General features: G+C 48.2%; 1 protein-coding gene across 7 annotated transcripts in view; it reads left to right on the forward strand.

Moving 5' to 3' along the window:
• MYO9A (myosin IXA) overlaps positions 1 to 24,701 on the forward strand; it is a 1,154,601-nt gene that overhangs the window by 441,932 nt on the left and 687,968 nt on the right. For all 7 annotated transcript variants that reach the window (XM_069624659.1, XM_069624658.1, XM_069624661.1 and 4 more), the window contains 2 exons: positions 1,525 to 1,622; positions 24,068 to 24,194. In XM_069624659.1, the coding sequence (XP_069480760.1) occupies positions 1,525 to 1,622; positions 24,068 to 24,194 (225 nt within the window). The remainder of the gene's footprint in view (positions 1 to 1,524; positions 1,623 to 24,067; positions 24,195 to 24,701) is intronic.

Below are 24,701 nucleotides of genomic sequence, written 5' to 3' on the forward strand. Positions count from 1 at the left end.
ACCTCTTATTTGCACATTCACTAAGCAAAAGCTTTCCTTTCTTTTGTCCAAATTCCCTATCTTGAAAAGGTGAGCGACCCCTTCATGACTAAGTTCACAAGTCTTTAAAAAAAAAAAAAAAGAGAAACCCAAACCAGACATCAGGTGTTAGCCTATAATTGTCTATGATGTTTCCAAATACTACTATTGGATGATCTGCCACCCAAATCTTAACCACAAAAGCAGTCGGGGACCTTGACTACCTGTGCCCAAGAATATATACCTTCTAGAAAAGATGATTTGCAGATATCACTGCATTTCTGTCTGATCCTTGCCTGCCTACCACTGTAAGTCTTTCATCCTTTCCCTAGTAAGCAGTCGTTTCCAACCTATTGAAAATGCAGTCCAAATTAAAAGTAACTAAATGATTCTCATCTGAGTAATATCTGCCTTAGTATTCATCTCAAGCTCTCTCCATAAATAGCACCCCACTCTTCAAATTCCTAACAGCAAGTCTTCACACACACACAAATGGTTGCATAGAAAAGGCAGATCAGGCACACAAGCGGTTCCCTGTCAGAACTATGGAAAGTGCACTTATGAAGGCTGTGCATGAGCTTGTTGGCTTCAATATGCTGAGTTCATACACAGGTTCTGGACTGTGCTATTATTGTGGTAATGCACAGGTGAATAACATATTTGCGCCGTTCGGACCTGTCCTAATTTTAGTAGATGTGTTTGCTTGTTTACTTTTCATCCTTGTTTCTATATACCTTATTCACTGTAGATATCCTAAAACTAACCTCTACTGGTCACTAATACTTCTTGACATGCGTTATAATCTTGGTGCGTCCTGGACTCCATTGAAATGTTTGCCTATATCCTCTTAATGGCCAGGCCTGAGTTCTTTGTAGAGGGTGTTTTTCTCTATGGTGTCCTGGTCCCTGTATGGGCTTTTCTGCTTCTAAACTGGCGTTTATGAGCACTTCCTGCCATCTCATCACATTGAAGGCTCTTGATTTAGCTATGGTTGTATTGATTAGTAACCTCTCGCCAATCTCTTGTGGTCTTTATGGCTGTATGTGCTTAAGTCCTAACACTCTCTAAACTTGTTTTAATTTCCTTACACTTTTCCGTCTTGGCCTCTGTCGCTGTGTGTGGTAATTTGCTCATGAATGTCTCCTGCTCTCACAGGATGATTGATTCTACCCCTGTTCCTATGCATGTCTCCTTTGCTCTCTAACGCATCTAGCTGAAACCACACATGTATATATTTAGTCTGATCTGGATGTTTGTCAGTGTATGTTCCTTTATGAATGCATGTTCTCTTCACACTGATTAGTCCTGGTGTTACATACATGTTTGTCTATATCCGCACACTGAGATGTCCTGGTCTCTGATATCAACTGAAATCCTTTCAATGGTCTGCCCTTGTTCAAATAAATCTGTCTCTGTGTCTGTTTATTCTACCTTTAACCAGCCATGGACTCTATGCTTGCACCTATTTCCAGTTATCATGACACTGTTTTCTGTTTCCTTGAACAGGACTGTTTCTCGGTGGAGGGAGAGGACCTGAAGCACGACTTTGAACGGTTACAGTTAGCAATGGAGATGGTGGGCTTTCTTCCCAAGACGCGGCGGCAGTGAGTTTCTGCTGTTGGATTCGTTTTTAGAAATGATTTTAAGAACCTAAATAATAGCGCACAAAAAATTGACTGCTTTAAACCCAAGCACATAAGCTAAGATCATACCCAGATAAGGGTCCCTACATATACCTGACAAAAATAAACTTAAAACTACACCAGCACATACCATAGAGGTACAGAATGCAAGGAATCAAAATAGCACATCTCAAAACTGCACCCTAACCAAGTACAAACGTTGCTCAGATTCAACACCAACACATAACTTGTACAACAAAACTAAATGGCACACATGAACATAGCGTATCTAGGTAGGAATAAGTAGTGAACTAGCATATGCCATATACAGCTTCGAGAAATGGCACATACCATGCACAGCTAAGAGAAAAGTCACATGCTTAGCTACGAGACCTCGTACAGGGAAGAACCCCGGTAGACCAGTAAATTCTAAGATACCAGCACACACACACTTGTGCTCACTTACTCATCCTTCCAGCACTAACCATTCTTATGTAAAGGCTACACTGAATAATCAAACATTCCAGATTCAGTGAAGAGATTCAGTGTCATCTAAAAACTTGGAGCACTGGAAGGAAGGCATGGTATCAAACAGTAAGACAGACACAAGTGATCACAGTTCAAGGGTGTTAATTGAACTTTAATTGAGTTTGAAAAACGCTTATCTAATCCTAAATCTAAAGATGGGAGCAAGCTACGGCCATCAAATAATAACGCAGTCCTAGTAAAGTCTGCCGAAATAAAAGGGCCTATACTAATAAACCTATTGCCAATCATTACTTCTAAATACAAATAGTGTGGGAAACAATGTTATGCAAAAGAAAAGTGTTCAAGAAATGATACATCCGGATATTCAAGCTGTTGGCTTCCCTTCTCCACGTTTTCAGCACAGGACAAGGCGGCACACTCTAGCTTAGCACACTCTGCTTTTCTAGCATGAGGATGCAGTTCAAAACCGCAACCTCAGGGCCTTCGGTGCCTAAGTCTCGTTGCCATTCAAATACTCTTGTTTCAGAGGGCCTGATGTAACATGATAAACATTAAAGTTCCCTTCTTCTTAGGATTTCACATATACAACTTCTTGGATGATTTACTGTTCACCCCGGGTGCCCCTCCGCCGGGCTCAGACGGACTTTGACACAAAACCTTCAATTGGTCTCCCTCTTCCGGGCTCGGACCAAATAGTTCTACTTTATCAAAATCGAAGCCTTTCGACTGTGCGCAGGATTTTGCTTGACCCATCGCAGGACCACTTAGATTCACAATTACTCGTTTTCTTGGTATCTTGGTATGTAGGTGTCTCTTATCCTGTATAATATGCACTGGCTAAGTATTTAAATTGCATTGTTGAACCTAGGCCTTTCTCCCTCTACTCAGGATTCCGCTCTCATTTTTGCTGTCTCGTCTCTCCTATTGTATTGTGCAATATGTTCGCTCTGTAAATCTGAGTGGCGTCATCCTGTCCTATTGTGCAACTTTCCTGCCTCTTGCTCTTGTATGCCTATTCTAGTGCCCTCCTCCAGTACCTCCACCTCTCTCCTCTCTCACCTACTCTATGGTGATCTCTGTCTCTCCTATCTTCTCGAACTGCTTCTCTATTGACTATCCTGACCTCCTCACTAAATCTGGTAGGAAAAAGTTTAAAAAGGACATCCTGGTCTCCAACCCAGGCCTCCCTATCGCTGACACCTATACCAGCGCCTCCTCCAAGGAAACTCTCACCGACATCCTCTTTGTCGTGCCTTCTCCTGACTTATGGAACCTTCATATGGTGTGTACACTCTCTCCTTTCTCCTCTTCTCCCTTAATGGTGGCACTTGCTGGGACGCCCTCCTGGCCCCCTTCCTTTCCTCTAAGGTCATCATTAATGTTTACTGAAATGGGACCGTCTTGGTGCAAGGCCTTCAGGCCAACCTTCACCTCTTTGATAGACGCTTCCTGTGCCTCATCAACTTCCTTTCTTCTCCAGCTGTCCCCCCCCCCCCCACTTTCCTTGGCTACCTTGCCCTGCCCCTCCCTGGCTCCTTCTACACCTCCGCAGGGCGTACCTCTGATCTGTACCCCTCCCCGGAAGTCCTTTAAGGATGGCAACCTTCTCCACACTGCCACTCTAAACTCTCGTTCTGCTGTCAAGCATTCCTCTGATATCTGCCGCCTCCTACCTGACGGCTACAAGATCCTCTCCACTCCCAGGCCTTTCTGCTCTGGTGGTGGTGTGGCCCTTATCTTCCCCGAGTGGTTTCCTGCCTCTGTCATTCCTACGCAGACCTACTCGTCTTTTGAATGCTTCGTCTACAGGCTCTCTCTCTCCCCTAGCCATTCCCTTACTGTGGCTACTACTATCGGCCACCTGGTCAGATTTCTTCCTTCCTCTCTCAGTGGGCAGAGCTGATCTCCTCACTCCTGGCCTCAACCACTCAACTCCTCCTTCTTGGAGATTTCAACATCCACCTGGATGCCTCTTGTCCCCTCTGCACTCTTCCGCAACCTCTGTGACTCTCTCTCACTCACTATTCTCCCTTCAGGCCCGACTCATTCTGCAGGGCACACTCTCGATGCTCTGATCTCCTCTGACCTTCCCCTCTGTCCCCCTCTCCATTCCTCTCTGCTGGAGTGATCACTTTCTCCTATCCTCCCACCTCACCCTCCCCACCCCGCAGGCCAAGCCACCTCCATCCCTGCCACCCACCTTCTCGGTCATTTGACCCATGAAGCGCGTGTCAGTTGAGGCTTTCGCTTCCACCTTCTTACCCCATCCTCCCCCTTTTGGCTGACTCTCGCCCTGACACAGCCCTCTGCACGCTCCACTCTTCTACATCTGATACTCTTGCCCCTGTCATGAGAATCCGCCTGAAGCCCAAAGCCAAGTTTAACTCCTGGTATGACTCAGACCTCGTCACCCTAAAACGCAAGTGCAGGGTGGCCGAAAGGAAATGGCGTGCTTCATGTTCATCCTCTGACAAACTGGCCTGCCGCCTAGTACAAAGGCAATACCGGCTCTCTGTCCTCACCAAGAAGAGAGCTCCTATCCAAGCCTGCATCTCTGCGGCATCTAACAACTCAGCTGAACTCTTTAAAATCTGCAAGGATCTGGCCAATCCTGACGCAGTCTCGACCTCTCCTGTCCCCTCCCAGGCCCTCTGCACGGCTCTGGCTTCTCACGTCATTTCTAAAACTCAGGACATCCTGTCTTCACTCTCCCCCTATCGCCTGCTCCTCCTCTGGCCCTTCTTCAGCCACCCCCCTCCCTCTTTCTCTTCCTTTCCCCATTTCTCCGCGGAAGATGTTTCTAGACAAGTCCAATCTATGAAAGTCTCGTCGAAACAGGTTCACCCCTGTTCGTCCAAAACCATCAAGGACCACATCGACTCCCTGGCTCCTGCCCTGGCTGATTTCTGCAATCACTCCTTCGCCACGGGAGTCTTCCCATCCCCGCTGAAGCACTCCCTTGTGCACCCTCTTCTTAAGAAGCCCTCTGCCGACCCCTCCTGCCCGGCTAACTATCGCCCAATCTCCATCACTCCCTTCCTGGGCAAGCTCCTGGAGAATTTGGCCATCTCCCAGCTTAATCTCCACACTGAATCTGTTGGTTGTCTCCATGACCATCAATCTGGCTTCAGAGCCAGCCGCCAGAAGCACGGAAACTGCTCTCCTGAACATCCGTGAAGACCTGCTCTCCAACCTCGACTCCAACACCCCCTGCATCCTCCTCTTGCTTGATCTCCCTTCTGCCTTTGACACTGTCAACCATGCCATCCTGCTCAACCGCATCCGTGATAACCTGGGTATGACTGGTCAGGCTCTGGCTTGGCTGACTTCCTTCCTCTCTGATCGACCCTCCCAGGTCCAACTTGGGTCTTTACTCTCTGATATCTTTTTCTCTATCTGTGGTGTCCCCCAGGTATCTAACCTCTCTCCCTGGCTTTTCAACCAATACCTGGCACTCCTTGCCCACCGCATCGCCGCTCTCTACCCCAATTTTCAGTGCTATGCGGATGATACCCAGCTCATTTTCAGGCTACCCTGGGCCTCCTCCACTCTTTCTCTCATCTGTGACTGTCTGCTATCCAGGAGTGGTGTGCAGCCAATGACCTCTGCCTTAATGCCAATAAGACTGAGATTCTACTCATTGGCACACCCACTCCCTCCTACTCTGCAACTCTCTGGCCTGCCTCTCTGGGCCCTCTTTCTGTTCCCACCTGTAAGGCAAAAAACCTTGGGGTCACCTTCGACTCCACACTCTCCTTTTGCCCTCACATCTCTGACGTTTCTAAGAAGTCCCCTTACCACCTGCACCTCCTCAGAGGTATTCTTCCCTTCCTCACCTTCCCCCAGAAGCTCACGGTCTCCAGAGCCCTGGTTCTCTCTAGGCTGGACTACTGTAACAGCCTCTATCTAAATCTGCCTGCCTCTACTCTACGCCCTCTGCAACTTATCCAGAACAGGATTGCCAGACTTGTCCTTGGCCTCAAGCCCAGGGATCGTATCTCTCCAGGACTGAAAGCTCTGCACTGGCTCCCGGTGGCTGCGAGGATTAAATTCAAAACCCTTTGCATTGTCCACAAGGCCTTCTGGGGGCTGGGGCCGAAATACCTCCAACTCTCTCTGCCTAAATATCTTCCTTCCCGAGCTCTTCGCTCATCCGCCTCCAACTCCCTCAGGGTCAGTCGCTTCTCCAAGCAACGAGTTGGTGGTAGATCTCTCTCTTCGGCAGGGGCCTCCCTCTGGAATAGCCTTCCTGCCTCCCTGAAACTTGAGGAGAAGCATCTCCGGTTCCGGAAGCACCTCAAAACCTTCCTCTTTGCTTCTGCTTTCTTTCTTCCTCCCTCTCCCCTGCTGATTCCTGGCTGAAACTACACTGGTTACACGGCCTCCCTCTCTACTCACAGGCCCGGCCCAGCCAGTTGCTCACCTGCACTGCCTCCCTGGCTACCCTGCACTTGGAGACTGTTTCTGTACCCCTACAGTCCCCCTAACCGCACTTACCTTGCACTTGCCACTTGCTGGCCATTATTTATACTTACCCTGTATCCCATGTATTGCACTTTCCCCTCCCCCTGCACCCTCGCACTTTTCCCTTTCCCCCTTCCCATGCACTTGCGCGATCTGAATGACACCTGGCCTAGTAGGATCGTTATCTTTCCTCCCCTGTTCCCCCTCCTTTGCCTCGTCGCGCCTTGAAACACTTGTGTATAGGCGCGTTATGCCTTATCATATCATTATCATATCATAACCTTTTCTTAGTTTCACTTTGCCAATTCTCTGCTGGATACCTTACAGAGACTTTCGACTGAGCACCCACGCGGTGCCGGACCACTGTGTCAAAGTTATTGTATCTTGCTTTTAAAGTTTAATAATTCATCAGCAGTTCAACTTTACTTGCGTCTCTTATCACATGCGTTTTAACAATGTTCGTTCCAGCGCTCGCCATACAATGTTGCTGCTCGCAACCTTGGCTTTAACACAGACCGGTCTTGTATCTGTCTCCCCAACTCACCCGCTGTGTTGATTTCACTGACGCTGCTTTGTTCTTGTATCCAAGGACAGTACCAAAGCGACTGGCGCTTTTCCCCGCCTTGATTATTGACGCGGGAGGGCCCAGGGCACCTCCGACACACAATGCAGGATTCTTCAGCCTGGTTTCCTGGTCTTATGCTTTCTGTTCTCACGGTTTTAGGAAAGTAACGGTTCCTTGTCGAAAAGGTCAAGGGAACTTCCCTCCTTGCGATCCCCTTCTGTTTTACCACCTTTACTCTCTCGTTCAGCTGCTGCCTCAAAACCTTTTTCCTGTGCTTTGCCTTGCTCAGTGTGTGCTCTTGTGCTCCGCCTTTTATCTGTGTGGGGAAGCTTAATGGGAGTCAGGTGCGTGATGTCAGTAATTTCCTGACCTCGCCTGACCATTGTATTGGGACACGTCGGGTATACTGCTCGGGTGTTAGTCTGTTTTCTCTTATAGAAGGCTGTCTGTGTGAAAGTGTTTGTTGTAAAAGGGGAGGTAGTTCATAAATATCCTACAGGGTAGGATGGGTAAAATTTGTAAAAGGAAGGAAATGCTGCGTCTCACCATCCGGTGTCACACTCCCCGAAGACCCCTCACCCATGTGATCCTGCCTTACTGGTCCACCCCCAGAAATTGGATCCAGAAACGATGGCCGTGTCCTGGCCACCTGGATGACAGATCCCCAGGGACTAGTGGGTGAGACAACTTCTGGTTTCTCACAGCACCAACCAAGAAACAAGCTGGACTACATCAATAATCAAATTTGAATGAGTGGACTCTACCCTTTTAATACACAGTAACAAACAGTAGCAGAAGACGGCCTTCTCATGCCCTTGTTCCTCCAAGTACTATTTGAGAGGTTGCCTATTAACTGTTTAGCTTACGATTTGACCTATGCAGATTGCTAGGATTTTGTATTCAGCATACAAGTTGCTCCTCCACTATGCAGATATCCCACTCAAAACATGAAACTACTATGCTAGCTTTTCACTGAACCTTCAAGCAAAAACTCATACAGTCTGCCTGTCTCCACTCTAGCAAGATTATCAAGAGTTATCCTTGACACCTCAGTTGTGTCTGTTATTCACAGAACCGCCTCCAAGAAATGTGGCTAGTTATCCACTCCTCCTTTCTGCACAGATCACCTAACTTCTGCCTGTACAAATGCTCCCCTGTACTGTACTGTGTTGGCCAATCTCCCATCTATACATTTGAACTGTTGAGCTACATCTTTGTTCTGCACACATCCTACAACAAAAGCATTACAATCTGACCTATTCCTATTCTGCTCAGGTCTCCTTATGTCTGCCAGCCTCTGTGGCTGATGGTGGAGTCTGGTTGGTTCTTCTGTTGAACATCTTGGATTGGAGTATCTGCTCATTAGAATTTTTTTTAACTGACTAGTTGGGGTTGGTGCCTGGCGGATGCTCCACCTTTACAGATGCATGTTTTGTTTTGCTGCTGTTATGGTGGTTTTATGGCCTTCATCACAGCTTGAAAAAGTTTTAGGACGGGATTGTAGGCTACTTCTCAACCAGCACATATGCACACTTAGAGATTCCCTGGGCCTCCACAATGGCCAGCTGCTAATTTGTCAGTGCATTTTCATATTTCACACACTGCAATCCCTAACCCCCTTGCATAATCCGTTTCTTAATCACACAGGTCCCAATGCATGGTATATTGGTGAAAGATCTGATGTCTCATATCAGTCATCTTTCAGGATCTCCCGTAGATCCCCTTCCTCCCAGAAACTTAGTTCTCCTAACATCATCTTTGTTTATGGTGAAACGCTGCCTCCAAAATGTTACGGTACTTTCTTCATCAAACACGGTCATCTATAGGGGGATGCAGAGTATGCATATTTTTTGTCTTATCTCCTGCTTAATTGAATGTCTACCCACCTCCTTTGGCCTTCCTTCAGAATCATCACTGCCAAGCTCTATGAAATCTCAGCACTGCCACTCCCTTTCCTGGCTACAGAGACCTCAAAAAGCCAGTTCAAGTTTCCTAAATAGCTTCATTGACTTTTCTTGCTTCCTCTCCTTTCAGCTACCAGACGGAATCCTTATACTTCAAGATGTCTACCTCTGCGTAGATGATCTTCATGGCATACCAACTCAAACCGTCCTTGACTATCGGACTCCTATAATCTACTGACAGCTGATACATGGATTGATCCATACCAAACCTCATCACCTGAACTTCATTTTAGCTCTGGGCATCCAGTGTTTTTCCATTAGTACATTGGATCAGCTTAGGACCTCGCCTGTGGCTCTTACCTGTTTAAATTGTTCATGTCATCGAACAGCATAGCTTTCCTATAACAGTTTTCCTTAAACAAAAATTCATACATCAACTCTTCTGCATATAAAACAGATGACTTTGTGTCCCACCTTTAGGTCCTGCCTTTTTCTCAGATGTCTTTTTTGTTTTCTGTTGTTGCTGCTGCCAAGTCAAATTCCAATTTTTTTAACTAACAATAATTGGCTCAGGAATTCTATTTCCTTAAAAGTAATAGCTCCCTTTCTATCCTCTCCTCTGGCCCGACTCACTCTGCAGAGCACACACTTGATGTCTTGATCTTCTCTGACCTTCCCCTTGCCATTCCTCTAACCACTCCTCTCTCTTGGAGCGATCACTCCCTCCTCTCATCTCTTCCTCTTTTTTTCCCTTCCCCCCAGGCCTAGCCTACCCCAACATTGCCACCTACCTTCTCGGACATCCGGCCCATGAAGCGTGTCTGATTGGAGGCTTTCGCCACCACCTTCTCTCCCCCGCCCCCCATCCACCCCTGGCTGACTCGCATCCTGACACAGTCCTATCTCTGCTCTACTCTTCTATTTCTGATACTTTTGATGCTCTTGCCCCTGTCATGAGGATCCGCTTGAAGTCTAAAGCCAAATGCAATTCTTGGTATGACTCTGATCTAGCTACACTTAAACGTGAGTGTAGGACGGCTGAGAGGAAATGGAGGGCTTCTTGTTCATCCTCTGACAAACTGGCCTGTCGCCTGCTCCAAAGGCAATACCGACCCTTTGTCCACATCAAGAAGCCCACATTCAAGCCTGTGTCTCTGCGGCATCTAATAACATGGCCAAACTCTTTAAAATCTGCAAAAAGCTGGCCAACCCTGCTGCAGTCTCTACCCCTCCTGTCGCCTCACAGGCTCGTTGCAATGCCCTTGCCTCTCAATTCATCTAAAAAACCCAAGACAGCCTGTCCACCCTCTCCTCCCCTCTTCTCCCTTCTCCTGTGAACGCTGACCCTCCTTCAGCCACCCCACACCCTCTTTCTCGTCCTTTCCTGTTTTCGCCCCTGAGGAGGTCGCTAGACAAGTCTGATCTATGAAAGCCTCGTCAAAACAGGTTCATCCCTGTTCCTCTAAAACCATCAAGGCCCTTTCTGATTTCTGCAACCACTCCTTTGCCCCAGGAGCCTTCCCTTCCCCTCCCCTCTGAAGCACTCTTGTACATCCTCGTTTCAAGAAACCCACAGCTGATCCTTCTTGCCCGGCTAACTATCGCCCAATTTCCATTACTCCTTTTCTGGGCAACCCGTGGAAAAGCTGGCCATCTCTCAGCTTAACCTTCATTCTGATTCTGTTGGCGGGCTCCACAACCATCAGTCTGGCTTTAGAGCTGCCAGAAGCACAGAAACTGCTCTCCTGAACATCTGTGAAGATCTGCTCTCCAACCTCGACTAACATTCCCTCTGTCCTCATCCTACTCAATCTCTCCTCCGCCTTCGACACGGTCAACCATACCATCCTGCTCAATTGTCTCTGTGATAACCTGGGTATCATTGATCATGCTCTGGCCGGCTGACCTCTTTCCTCTCTGATCGACCCTCCCAGGTCCAACTTGGGTCCTTCCTTTCATCTATCTCCCTTTCTACCTGTGGTGTTTCCCATTGTTCTAACCTCTCGCCCTGGCTGTTCAACCAATACCTGGCAACTCTTGTCCACTGCATTGCCATTTTGTGCTCCAATTTCCAGTGCTATGCTGACAACACTCAACTCATTTACAAGCTTCCCTCTGCCACCTCTCCTTCTCTCATTGCCGATTGCCTTATTGCAATTCAGGGTTGGTGTGCTGCCAATGATCTCTGCCTGAATGCCAGCAAGACGGTGATCTTCCCCATCGAGACACCTTCACCCTCCTTTCCCCTCACTCTCTGGCCAGCCTCTGTTGGCCCTCCTCCTACCCACCACCTGCAAGGCTAAGAATCTCGGGGTCATCTTTGACTCCACACTTTCCTTCTCTGTCCACATCTCCGATGTCTCTAAAAAGTCAAACTTCCTACTGCATCTCCTCAGAGGTACTCTGCCTTTCCTTTCCTTCCAGCAGAAGCGTACTGTCTCACGAGCCCCGGTTCTCTCTCGGTTAGACTATGGTAACATCCTCTTTCTTAATTTACCTGCCTCTACTCTCCGCCCTTTACCAACTCATCCAGAACAGGACTGCAAGACTTATCCTTGGCCTCAAGCCTTGGGATCATATCTCTCCAGCCCTGAAATCTCTCCACTGGCTGCCAGTGGACACAAGGATTAAATTCAAAACCCTCTGCATTGTCCACAAGGTGTTCTGGGGCCTGGGTCGAAAATACTTTCAGCTATCCCTCCGTAAATACCTCCCCTCTCGAGGTCTTCACCCCTCTACCTCAAACTCCCTCAGGGTCAGTTGTTTTTCAAAGAAACAAGCTGGGATGTCCATCTTTGGCTGGGGCCTCCCTCTGGAAAAGCCTCCCTGCCCCTCTGAAACTTTAGGAGAACCATCTCCGGTTCCGGAAGCATCTCAAGAACTTCCTCTTTGCTTCTGCCTTCGCCCCTCCTCTCCCTGCTGATCTTCTCTCTCGGCACCATGCACCTGGCCTACCCTCTGTTTTCCGGGCCCAGGTACCTGCTGACCCTGCCACCCCCCTGCACTGCCTCCGAGCAATCCCTTGCACTGGGGTCTGCATCTGTAACCATACAACCCCCCCCCCTTTTTTCCTGCACTTATCAGACATACGCTGTCTGCAGCCTTAAACCCAGCACTCGCCACTTGCTGGCTGCACTACCACTGTTTGTTGCCTTTGATTATTTATTTATTTTATTTATCTGTTTTCCTTTACTTCGCACTTTCCACGTCTTCCCTCTTCCATGCACTTTTCCCCTTTTCCTGTCCCATGCACTTGCGCGTCGTCAATGTCACTGGGCCTAGTAAGATCAATGTTGTTTGTTCTCCCTTGTTCCCCTCCCTTGTATTGTCGCGCTCTGAAACACTTGCGTACGAGCGCAATACAAATCATATCAATCTTGAATGAAAGTGACAGAAATGAGGTGCCTATCATGAGCAATGCCTTCTTCATGCTGAAGTTTAAAAGGAGCCGCTCTTTTGAAAACATTCTTAAGTTCTTGTGTCGCCACCACTTCCCCCATACTCGAGGATAAATCCCTTATCCCAGCTGGAGCATAGCCAGAGAATTTTGTAGAGCAGGCATAATTTTAGAAAAATCATAACGTACTTGAACTGCACTACCCACCATGCATGGTCCAGCTTGACCGGTTACTACTGCCCTCCTCTACAAAAAGACTACATATTTGTACAGATTTTGTTCACAAATGTATACGTCGTTTTCTAGGTTTGCTAGATGCTGCCTCCAACTTCTCCCTCGTAGTAATGGGCTTTCTCTGTGCCGGTCTTGCTTTAGCCATTTGTCTCTTGCGCACATTATGGCTCTCGGTTTTTAGTCTCAAGCACAGACCAATAATCGTATTTGAGAGCCTTGTGCCAAGAAATTTTTAATTACAAGCTTAAGTCACTGTGATGTGATTTTTTTAAAACGTATTTTATTGGTTTTGATAGAAAAAAGAAAAAGAAAACGTGCAATACAACAAGAAATCAACATTGGTTTGAACTGGGGAGGAGACGGTGAGGGGGAAACAAGGGGGGGGGAACGAACAAATCAACAACAGTCTTCATGTTGTAGCAAACTTACAGTGGACGGGTGGGTTAGGGGCAATGACCCAAAGTTTCAGGAAGCAAGAGGGGTCAAACACAGGGGTGGTTCCACCAATGCCGGCATCCGAGCAGTGTCAATGCAGTGGTGTGGGACTTCAGGGGGGTTTGTAGTCAGCGCTGAAGCGTATGTCTCTGAGGAGGGCCTTCCATGATTCCAAAGTGCCACCTTCGGTTTCGCCACTGTTCGTGATTCCTTCCTGCCAGGCCCTGGTTTCAGCTGTTGTCCATCTCTCGAGTTCTTTGAGCCATCTCTCTTGCCTGGGGCCCGACGGCGTCTTCCAGGCCATCGCTATTGTTCTTTTAGCCAGGATACATGAGATGTCCATTAATTTAACAGCGTGCTTGGATTTGCTAGGTCTGGGGTAGGTCCCCAGGAGGCACTCGCCAGGAGTCCATTCGTATCTTGTCATTCCGGCGTCCATGCAGGTCTGTTTGGCCTTGGACCACAGTGCCATCGCCTTGGTGCAGGTCCAGAACATGTGAATCACATCTGCTTTATCATTCCCGCACCAGGGGCATGCAGGGGAGGATGTCTTATTGAAGGAGGCAACCCTATGTGGGGTCATGTATGTCCTGTAGAGAACGTTCAATTGGATCTGGCCAAACCTGGTGTTCCTGGATACTTTTTTGGGAAATATCAGCGCTCTTTCCCATTCTTTATCTGAAATCGGGGTCTCAAGGTCCGCCTCCCATTTTGTCCTCAGATCTTCGCATTTAGGGTTGGTTTTATCACATAGTCTGCTGTAAAGCCTGGAGACAGGTCTCCAGCCGTCCGAGAGGTCATGCATCTCTTGTAGCAGAGGGTCAGGGGAGGGCTCCTCCGGCCATCCGGTCCATTGTTTCTTAGCAGTTTGTTTGAGGCGATGGTACCAGAGGAACTGGCCCGGGGGAATTCCATCGGCAGCCTTAAGAGATTCGAAATCCCTGAATTCTCCCTCCTCATACATGTCGCTCCATGTGTAAATGCCGGCCTCTTCCCACCTCCTTGCCGTAGAGATGTCTGCAGCCGTTCGACAGGTGTCTGCTAGGATGGGATTGTCCGGAGAGTATGGGTGTCGTATTCGCCTGATGCAGCAGGACCTGGCCCATATCTTTCTTCCCAGGTCAATCACCATGGAGGGGACCGGGGGTTGCCATGTAGGGTGCCATAGGATCTCCTTGGGGATCACATTGTCCAAGGGTTGCCTCAGCAGTTCGGTCTCTGCTGAAGGCTCATCCGAGAGCCATCTCGTTATGTGACTCAGCTGGGCAGCCAGGTAGTACAACTGGAGATCCGGTAACTTTATTCCGCCTTCTTTGTGTGGGAGAGAGAGGACGGACAGCGACAGTTTATGCCTGTGTGGGCCCCAAAGGAAGTCCCTGATGATGGCCTCCAGCTTCTTGAAGAAGGACGGTCTAATGTAATGGCAAATGTTTACGAAGAAATACAGGAATCGGGGGAGTACGATCATCTTGACAATCGCTGCCCTGCCCACCATGGCCAATGGGAGCTTGGACCAAAACTTTATAGAACTTCGGAGACTCGTGATGGCGGCCTCGGTGTTGTGTTCATGCATGAGTAGCGGGGTGTGGCTTATGTTGATCCCCAAATAACGGAACTGGACCAGTTGCCAGCTTATTCCTATCTCTGGGAGATTGTTTTCCGGAATGTTGCGTAAGCCCGCCAAGGGGAAGGCAGAGGACTTATTCCTACTAAAGCGGATCCCTGAGTACTTCGCATAGTTGTCCAGTATCCCCAACGCGGTTGGCGCGTTAACTTCGGGGGAGCTTAGGTAAAGAAGGACGTCGTCTGCATACAAGGATATTATGTGGTGTGCATTGCCCACCTTAATGCCAGCATCGAAAAGCTGCTGCCTGAAGTATAATGCAATCGGTTCCAGGCCCAGTATGTACAGCATGGGTGATAACGGGCAGCCCTGCCTTGTTCCCCTTTGTATATCCCAAGCCGCTGAAACCACTCTTCCCGTTCTTACTCTCGCCGTCGGGGAATTGTAGAGGACCTCAACCCACCTGATGAAGCCCCCTCCAAAGCCAAATCTTCTCAGGACCTCCCTGATCCACTCCCAGTATATGGAGTCGAAGGCCTTGATGGCGTCGAGCGACAACACCGCCAGGTCCTCGTCCCTGTCATATGTTTCGGCCATTACATGCTGCAACCTCCGGAGGTTAGCAGTGGTGTTGCGCCCAGGAACGAATCCGTTCTGATCTTCGTGAACGATGGAACCCACCACCCTGGCTAGCTTGCGGGCCAATATGGATGTGAGGATCTTGGCATCGTAGTTTAGCATAGCCAGAGGGCGATAGGACTCACAGTCGGTGGGCGATTTGTGTGGCTTGAGCATGGGGACTATTATGGTTTCCTTCATGGTGTTGGGGAGAATCCCATCCGTGTGTGCCTCCTGGTAGACCTCGTGGAGAACTGGGGCAAGGATGGACTCATACGCTTTATAGAACTCAGGTGGGAGGCCGTCACTGCCAGGGGCTTTGTTGTTGGAGAGGGACCTGATTGCCCCTTGAACGTCCTCAAGAGTGATCTCGGTTTCCAGCTCCTCTCTCTGCTCGAGCGAAATGTGGGGAAGTTCTATCTCCTCGAGTGTGTCTATGATGTCTGCAGCAGGAATCTGGGTCTTGTGGGTATACAGTTCTGTGTAGAATTTAGCAAAGGCTTCATTGATCCCTAGCTGAGTCGAGTGGGATGACCCATTAGCGTCCCGTATCTCCACTGGGAGATGTTTGGGGTGTTCCCGTTTGCAGAGCCATGCTAGTAGTCTTCCCGGTTTGTCCGATTCTTTATGAGATCTGGCGGTGTGCGTGGCGAAATCAAATTTTTCCAGTCTTTCCCATGCCTGCTGACATTCTGTGCGGGCTTCCTTCAGCTTGGTCTCTGTCTCCATAGAGTTGTCGCATGTGGACTCCAGTCGGGAGATCTCAGCTTCCTGTGCTTCCAGGGTTCTCCGCAACTGCCTGCGAGTTCCGCCGGCTCTCGATATGATTTCGCCTCTGGTCACCACCTTCATTGCTTCCCATAATGTGCCCCAGGAGGGGACCGAACCGATGTTGTTCTCCAAGTATTCTTCCAATTTTTCGGCAAGGGTTTCCCTGAACTCGAGGTCCGCAAGTGCCGCGGTCGGCATCCTCCACATGGGGATCGGGGGTCTGGGGCCTCTCATTTGCCATAACATGGTCAGTGGGGAGTGGTCGGAGATCGTCCGCCCCAGGTATTCTGTGGTTGCTATGTGTGGGGTAAGTTCCTTATTGATGAACAGATAGTCAATTCTTGTGTGAACTCCGTGTGGAGCTGAGTAGTGGGAGTAGGACCTGTCGGTCGGATGGTGTTCCCTCCAGATGTCCACTAAGTTGAGTTGCTCCAGAGTTTCCCTCAAGGCACCGGATGTGAGGCTGCTCGGGCGTGGGGGGGGCAGCGATCTGTCTGCACTCGTGTCAGCAACACAGTTGAAGTCCCCTCCCCATATGAAGGTGCGGTCCCGGTACCGAGTCAGCTTCGTTATCAATGTGGCGAGGTACGCCGATATCCCGTGATGAGGGAAGTAAGAGTTGATGAAGCAGACTGGGGTTTGTTCCAATGTGCCCCAAATCGCTGTGAATCTCCCTTCTTTATCTTGTTCACTTCCCTCCATCTGGAAGGGGACGTCCGGGCTTATCCATATTAGCACCCCTCTGGCGTATTTAGAGTAGGGGGACCCTCTAACAGTCCCAGCCCATCGGTCTGCAATTTTAGACATGGCCTCCGTCGTGAGGTGAGTCTCTTGAAGGAGTGCAATGGAGATTTTCTTCCTCCTGAGGTAGGACTGTATACGATTGCGCCTGAGGTATGAGCCCATGCCCCGCACATTCCAGGTCATTACAGTAAGCTGTGCCGCCATCCGGTTCGAGTTTCAGATTTGGTGTGGGACTCTGGGGTCCGACTCCACTTTAGTCTTGTTCGGGTGGGCTGCAGGGGGGATACCACTGCATTTCGTTCATCGGTGTCATGTCCCAGACCCATCTCGGTCTGCGTTGGCAAAAGAGGCATGAAGACTGTACAACTAATAAAACTAACAACAAAACTTAAACTGGTGCGCCCAGCAACTACAACATTGTCGCGGTGCTCAGGCGCTCTCGAGCCGTCGGAGCCCATCCGGGAGTCGGGCGCGAGCTGGGTCAGGCGGGTGCCCAGACCGGGTAAATACTACGCTGGGGGTGGGGCAAGGGCCTGGCGGCAGAGCCGAACGAGGCCGTTTCCAAGTGAAAAAACTGTAGTTGGATTATCTTCTGTATTCCGGTCTCACGTGCGATGTTTCTTACATGGGGGTCGCTGGGGGGTTAGGTCTCAGTCTGTGAGTTGTCCTTGCCATCCGCCAGGTTATTATCCTCAAGCCACATGTTGGCCGCATCTGGGTTCTCGAGAAATACCACTCTCTCCTTGTAGACAACCCTTAGGCGCGATGGATAAAGTAGTCTATATTTTAGGTTCAGTTGTCGGAGCCGGGCTTTTATCGGGACAAATGAGTTCCGCTCTCTTTGTACCTTCTGCGTGTAGTCCGGATAAATGGAGATTTTGGAGTCTCCTCGCTCGATGGGGCCCCCCTCCCTGGATCGCCGTAAGATAGTTTCTCTGTCCTGAAAGTTCAGTATCTTAGCGATTATGGGTCTGGGGTGCGATCCGGGGGGAGGGCGCCTCTGAAGGGATCTGTGGGCCCTTTCGACAGAGAATCCCTGGGTCAATTTGCCGGCCCCTATTTCTTGTAGCAGAAGGGTTTCGACGAAGGATGTGGTATTTACTCCCTCGTTCCCCTCCGGGACCCCCAGGATCCTGATGTTGCTCCGTCTGGCCCGACCTTCGGCCTCCTCCGCCTTTTCCTCCAAAAAGGTGACTTTCCTCTTCAGGAGGACAACTTCGGACTTTATGGCTGTGATGGCCGTGGAGGCTTCCTCTGCCGACTGTTCAACGGTCGCGACCCTCTCCGTTAAGTTGCGAGCGTCTTGGCGGATCAGTTGAATATCGACTTTGAATTCGTCGATCTTGGAGTCTATATGCGTCTTTAGCGAGGCTATAGCATCAAGTATCTGAGAGTGGTTATCGGCCGCCACCTCTTCGCTCGACTGGGCAACTTCAGAGGAGCTGGCCTTGGATTGAGTGGGGGTCTTCGCCCTGGTGGAAACAAAGGAGTCCATGGTGGCGGCTCTGGTCTTGTTCTTGGCGGCCATCTTGGGGCGATGGTTGCGGGTGTTTTAGGCCTCAAAAGTTAGTTCACTTGTGAGATCACTGGTGGGGCCCTTCACCTGGCCAAATATCGGGCCGTGAGCTGTGGTCTGCCCCCGTGTGTGATGGTGTGGTCCGTAGAGGTGGTCTCTAGAAGAGCGGAGCCTCTCTTTTGCTGCTGCCTCTCCCCGCCGGGCCCTGGAATCCGTTGGGGGAGGGGGTACCCCTCGCAGGCACCGCTATGCTGTGCGGGGCGCCATCTTGGATCCAGTAAGAACGGGAGGGGGGGAGAACCGATTCAGGGCCACCGGAGTCTCAGGGGGGTCCAATTTGGTGGGCCCAACAACTATTCAGGTGCAGGGCTGCTTCGCCCAACCGCTCGTTCCTTTTCAGAAGTCGGGGTCGCACGCGAGCCGGAGAAAAAGGATCAGGAAACGGCGTCTCGGCCGGAGCTCGGCGGATCAGCTACCGCTCGCCATCGGCGCCAAGCCACGCCCCCTGTCACTGTGATGTGATAGCAAGCATTATTAGGCCACATTCTTCCTTTGGGAGCCATTTTAGGTTATGTTAAAAGTTTTTATACTGAAAGTTTTTATACTGCACGAGATAGCCACTGTTCTCTCTGTGTAGGCTCATCTGTTTGTTGGCATACTGTGTGTGAATTACACACATACATTACATTAGGTAAGTACTGCACCAAGTGCTGTTTTACTGAGGAAAAATAAAATTGAGAAAAAGGAGCAGGAAGAATAGGACCATTAAAATGGTGGGCATGGGAGCTTCCTGCGATTAATGAAATGAAACCAAGAAGTGCTGTCTTTAGCCTGATGCAAAGACCACTGGCTATCTTGGTGTCAATGTGTAGACATTGAACTGTTCTCTATGTACCCTCAGTTGTATCTGTGTCTTTTGACTGAAAGTTACAGCTGGATTGGCGTCACCAGTTTTTTAGAGCCTGGAGTCCTCCAGTGGATCATTTTGACACGACAACATGAAATGTCTGTGCTATGCTTATTGGATCGCAAAGGACCACCAGTTTCTGCAGTACCCTCCTCATTTCCTCTCAGTACCTGTTTATCCATGTGTTTTTCACCCATCTTTCCCAAGATAGTTCTGAAAATCAGATGGAAGGGAAGTCCTTGAATAATTCATACCACTGCTTTTGCTCTGGGCAACTCTTCACACAATTGTTTTTCAGCCTGCCTTGCTGTTACAGAAGATAGAAGAGAATATGCCTCCCCGGCTTGGTGCCACATACCTCAGACCCGAGGGATCAAAAGTTAATTTGAGAGTCAAAAGTTTTAACAAAAAGGCTTTTATTAAGTTCAAATACAGGGTTGGAGCAAGGATATTACCAAACTGGGAGGATTCTCTGTATAATCATGTGCGACTCCAAGATATCAAAGCAAGCCAGAGGGGTATTTAACAACCAAGTCCTTATTTGCAGCAGGGAAGTAGTCCAAAGATCAAGTGCTCTAGTCTACCAAAGTTCAGGTTCACTGTTGGACTGCCCTGAAGGTGTATTAAGTCATTAATTATTCTTGTTGGATACCCACGGTCCGGTGCCAAAGTTGGCCCTTTTGAGCGTTGATTGTGTGTCCTCCAGATGTGCCGATTTCTTCCCTTTCTGTCTGGGGTGGATTTTCAGGCTAGAGTCATTAGGTCTCCCAGCCAAGGGTGGTGCACAATGCTATGAACTTATTCCCAGGTCAGATTTATAGAGCCCTCCACAAGTTCAGCTGTCTTGGTAAGCTCTTCTTCCTCTGGGTTGGCCCCTCAGTGACCTAGGTGGCCCTCCAACTGCAAGGCTTGGGTGTCTCCTTTGGTGGGTTTGGCCCACCAGCATCCATGCTAGTCTGTCTCTTTCACTTGTTTCCTCTCGCTGTTTCTCACAAGTCATTTATTTGCCTTGATGGTCTTGCCAGTCTTACCAGAATCAGGATATGGCCCCCGGCTAACTTCACCCTTTCTCTCGCGTGGGATGTCTATGCTTTTTCCTCTGCCCATTACTGGCCCAGGTCAATATATCGCTCTACTTCTCTAGCACCTGTACCTTTGCTTTGTCAAAGCTCAGGCTCCAATAGTTTCACCTTCTGCTTCACCACCCTTTTCAGCACTTAGCTTGTGCTATTTTCTTGTGGTGGACCTCTTCTTGAACCACCTCCTTTAGTCTGTCCTTGCTCAGCCCACCTCCATCTAATGGTCTCCCTCTCTTCCAACCTATTGCTGCTGCGGACCTCCTTTCCATCTTCCTACCCCTCTCTCTTCTTGAACACGTTTTGTTTTCTGGCGTTTCCTCATGCCACCTCCCTGGCTGTGTCCTACTGTCCTCGACGTTGCTCTTTCCCATTTTGGCTCCCTTTCTCCACCTTCTCGCTGTCAACCTCTCTCCAACCAAACTCACTGTGCATCTGCTATTGCTCCTTTTGTATATCCTCGGTGATTTCGCATTTGGGGCAGTGAGGGTCTGCCTGCGGCCTGCACCCTGTTAATAGTGCGTGGGTGTGTTTGGCTGATGGCTGGAAAGCCCTCCGCTCTGAGATCTATCTAGTATTGTTTGGAGTCAGTCAGTGGCTTTGCAGTTGAGGCTTTTTCTGGGAGCTTCACCACCTTAGAATCGGGTAGCCACCGGCTTCTTCCCTGCGTTCCCTGCATCGATGTGTGCACTGCTGTCTCTCCCTGCCTCACTGCCTCGTAGTTACACGTATAGGTCTTGTCCCTCTCACTACAGCAGACTTTTGGTAAGAATGGGATCGTGGTCACGGTCTGGCCTGCTTATCGTCCTTTCTTAGCACCCCTCACTACACCATCCTTTGTTTCCTTCACTGTTTGCAACACTAAAGTCTCCTGTTCTATTAGTGTGTGGATTTGGTTGAACCGAGTTAAGGAGTCTGGATCTAGGAGTCTCATAGGGTTGGAGGGTGGAGGGGGAATGCAGGTGGGCCAAAAACCATGTCTGAGAGGCCCTGTGAGATAGAGTTACTGTCTCCAGGGATACTATAGCTGAGTGGAAAGCTTCCCTTGACCACAATAGTCCTCCCTTCCACCTGTCCCCTCCTGTGTGACTTACCTATAACTACAAGAGTGGCAGTCCAGCCTGAATTGCTAAATGACATCACTTCTGCACAAGACCATAAGCAACCCTAAAGATATTCTAGCCATGTTATGAGTCATCGTTGAGTTGTAGCTCGTGTCTCCAGGCACAGCAAGCTCTGAACCCATATCTGGGCATATCGCCCCCACAGGAGGTGACTAATGCAAAACAGTGGTAGACGGGATGAATGGAACACTACTCAGTGAACCATCATATCCTCAGAAGAAACAATGTATCCTCTGCCACTGAGTTGTGTCCCTTTTTTCAAGCACCTCTAAATTTGGACAGTTTACATCAACCATCTAATGTGTCTCGTGGAATATTGAAGCTTTTTTGCTTTTTGCTGTTGATACTTGATCTTCTTAACCTCATTTTATCAAGACTCCTCACTTTCACTCTCCCTGTCTTGACACTTGCCATACATCTGCGGTTGCCTGCCTTCGGAACAGCATTTGTACGCTTCTGAAGACACGTGTTCTCCAATGATTATTGGTGTATGTTCTGTTCCCCTCTTGCCCATGCAAGCTAGAATTGTTTCTTGGTGTCACCCAACACTAAGCCAAAAAAAGTGAACAACGTCAAAAAAATTAGGTTTTCTGCATTGGTGAGGAACTTGCCTGCGCTCTGTTAGTGCCTTTGCCATCTGACTATCCTGCCCCTTGCCTCATCTGCTTCAAGTACCTGGTAAATACTTGGGCACTTGAGTTGTCGCTACCTTTTGAAGTAATGGCATGTTATGGTGGCACATATTTCAGTATTTTCCCAGAAGTTTATTTTTTATTTCATGCTCAGCTCATGAGTGTTTGCCTCCTTGCATGTTGACTACTATGAACGTGATTTGCCCGAGTTCAGATTTTTAAATAAACAAATGTTTTATATTTGGGAAGAGTATTATTCATCAGAGTTCATTTTTTGCATGTTCCTTCTCTTGTCCATGTCCAAGGAACAGCCAAGTTCATTTATGTAAGAATTGTTTGTTTTTGCCACCTACAGGGCTTTTCCAGAGCAAGGCTATCGCACTGCAAATCCTGCCTTTTTACATCATTTCGATGGCCCTTCATTTCCTTGTTTACCACTTTTAGAAACAATCCAAAATAAATGCTTTTTCAAACAAGTCCATATATCAATTTGTTCAAGGCTCTCTTAATAATTCCCCTGTAAAGCGCCACTATTTCTCATTTTCAGACTTTGACCCTGTTCTATTGTAAGCATGCAAACACGAAGGCTTTCTTCCTGCGGCCCATTAACTTGACAAAGGTCAGTCAACTATAGGCCTTGGCTGCTTCTGAACCAAAACCTGCCTTTCATAAAGTGCAAGGTGGTCACAAGAACACTGCCTGTGTTTTTTCCTAAAATTGTGAATGCTAGACACAGTGAAATTTGTCCTTCAGCTCTTCTGTCCAAGATCATGTCATCTCGTGAAAACATCTTGCAAAATAATGCTGTTACAAGCGGTCTTAACCTCTCCAATGCACACATTAACTAATTCAGTTTGCCGCTGTTAGCCCCCCCTCTCAGCACTAACACCTCTATGACCAATATCCCAGCTGGGATTTTTTGGAGCACTGTGTTGCTGAATTGGATATTCACTTGTGGACTAGCATGGCCCTCCGGTGTAAACATATTCTGGTCAGTGATGTGTTCCTTAAGATGTAGGAAATAATGAGGAATTTGAAATGAAGGAAAGTACCATTTTCTGTCCAGTACCTATATTCTGTTCTTTCATGGCGTCTTCTTTGTCATCAGCGTAGTCACTATTGCTGAGAGGTCTTCAAACTGGTCTTAGCACACAGTGTTCCAATAGCCCATAACAATTTTCAAGTAGGGCAAACACTTTTATGAAGGGTATGTAATCGATAATGTATTGGTTTATCCACTGCGCATAGTCCAACAATTTAGCTTCAAGAGCTAATAATCAATGTTCAATTCCTTCTAGGTTATTGTTTACTAATGATTAACATTCAAAATCCTTCCAAGTTCTTGCACACAAGATATCTCAGGAATCTTTTTCATTTTCCAGTGCCGATTTATTTTCTAGTGGTGATTAGCATATTCCTGCCAACACGTGTTTCGACCTCTTAGAACACAGGTCTTCCTCAGGGACAATAAATCACCTTTCTCTTGTAATGCTTGATCAGTTGACGGACTAGTGTCCAAGTAAATCAAGTGATCTTCCTTACAAGCTTATACCCATGATGTTGGATGATTCCCACTGGGTGTTAAATTTGTGCACCCTTCCTTGCCTATACCGTGCTTCAAATAGCATGTCACTTGAATTCCCCAAGTATCTGCTCCGCGCGCTTTTATGAAGGGGAACATCACAATAGAGTGGGGAGTGGAGGCATCATAAATAATGCTGCGTGTGGCTCTCCAGATCTGGAATGAAAATGTCTGAATAATGAAGGCAGTTTCTAGTCCCTCCACATGATCGCTTTGTTAATCTGCTTATTGACAATCCACTTTTTAAGCAATCCTGCTTTTCTAGCTTTTTACATTGTGCCAACATGATACTTCTTGCATCAGCACATAAGTGCAAAAAGGTATTAAGTGCTTCTGGTGTGGTTATTTGAAATATTTGCAAAAGTCTGCTCCAGATCACGTTTTGCAAATTGTCTTTTCTTTTAGGATCTTCTCTCTCCTCTCTGCTATCCTACACCTGGGGAATATCCGTTACAAAAAGAAGACTTACCGAGATGATTCCATTGACATATGCAACCCTGAAGTGCTGCCCATTGTTTCTGAGTTACTTGAGGTGGGTAATCACCTGTTGTTGTTCTGTTTTGTTTTGACTGTTATGTTTTGTGTTATTAGTGTTCTGTTTAAACATCACGTTATTTGCCCCAACAGGACCTACATCATCTTAACTATTTTATGCAGATAAAATGCAAGATTTTTAGTAGTACTGTCATGTTGTTTAATGTGATATAATAACCATCCTCATATCTTTGTTTATACTACTTTACACTAACCCAACGGCCCGGGCCTGCAGCAATAGTAGACTATCCAAACCCATCTGGTAACCCTGGCATACAAGGCAGGACATTGCACTGTCATGTCACCCTTACTTTTTGCAGTGGCATTGTAGCCCTTGACCACAAGACTATGGGACACAATAGGTTTATTTACAAGCCGTTGATATCAGAGAACAGCTTCTACTGGCACTTGCATTTTTTTAAGGTGGCATCTTTTGTTCTCAGGCTAAGGTGGTGTCTTTTGTTATCATGCTTCCTTTCCTGGATGGGTGTGTCGTAGTATTGCT

This window comes from Ambystoma mexicanum, chromosome 11 (genome assembly GCF_040938575.1).
Source record: "Ambystoma mexicanum isolate Mex_15411 chromosome 11, UKY_AmexF1_1, whole genome shotgun sequence".
NCBI classification, from domain to species: Eukaryota; Metazoa; Chordata; class Amphibia; order Caudata; family Ambystomatidae; genus Ambystoma; species Ambystoma mexicanum.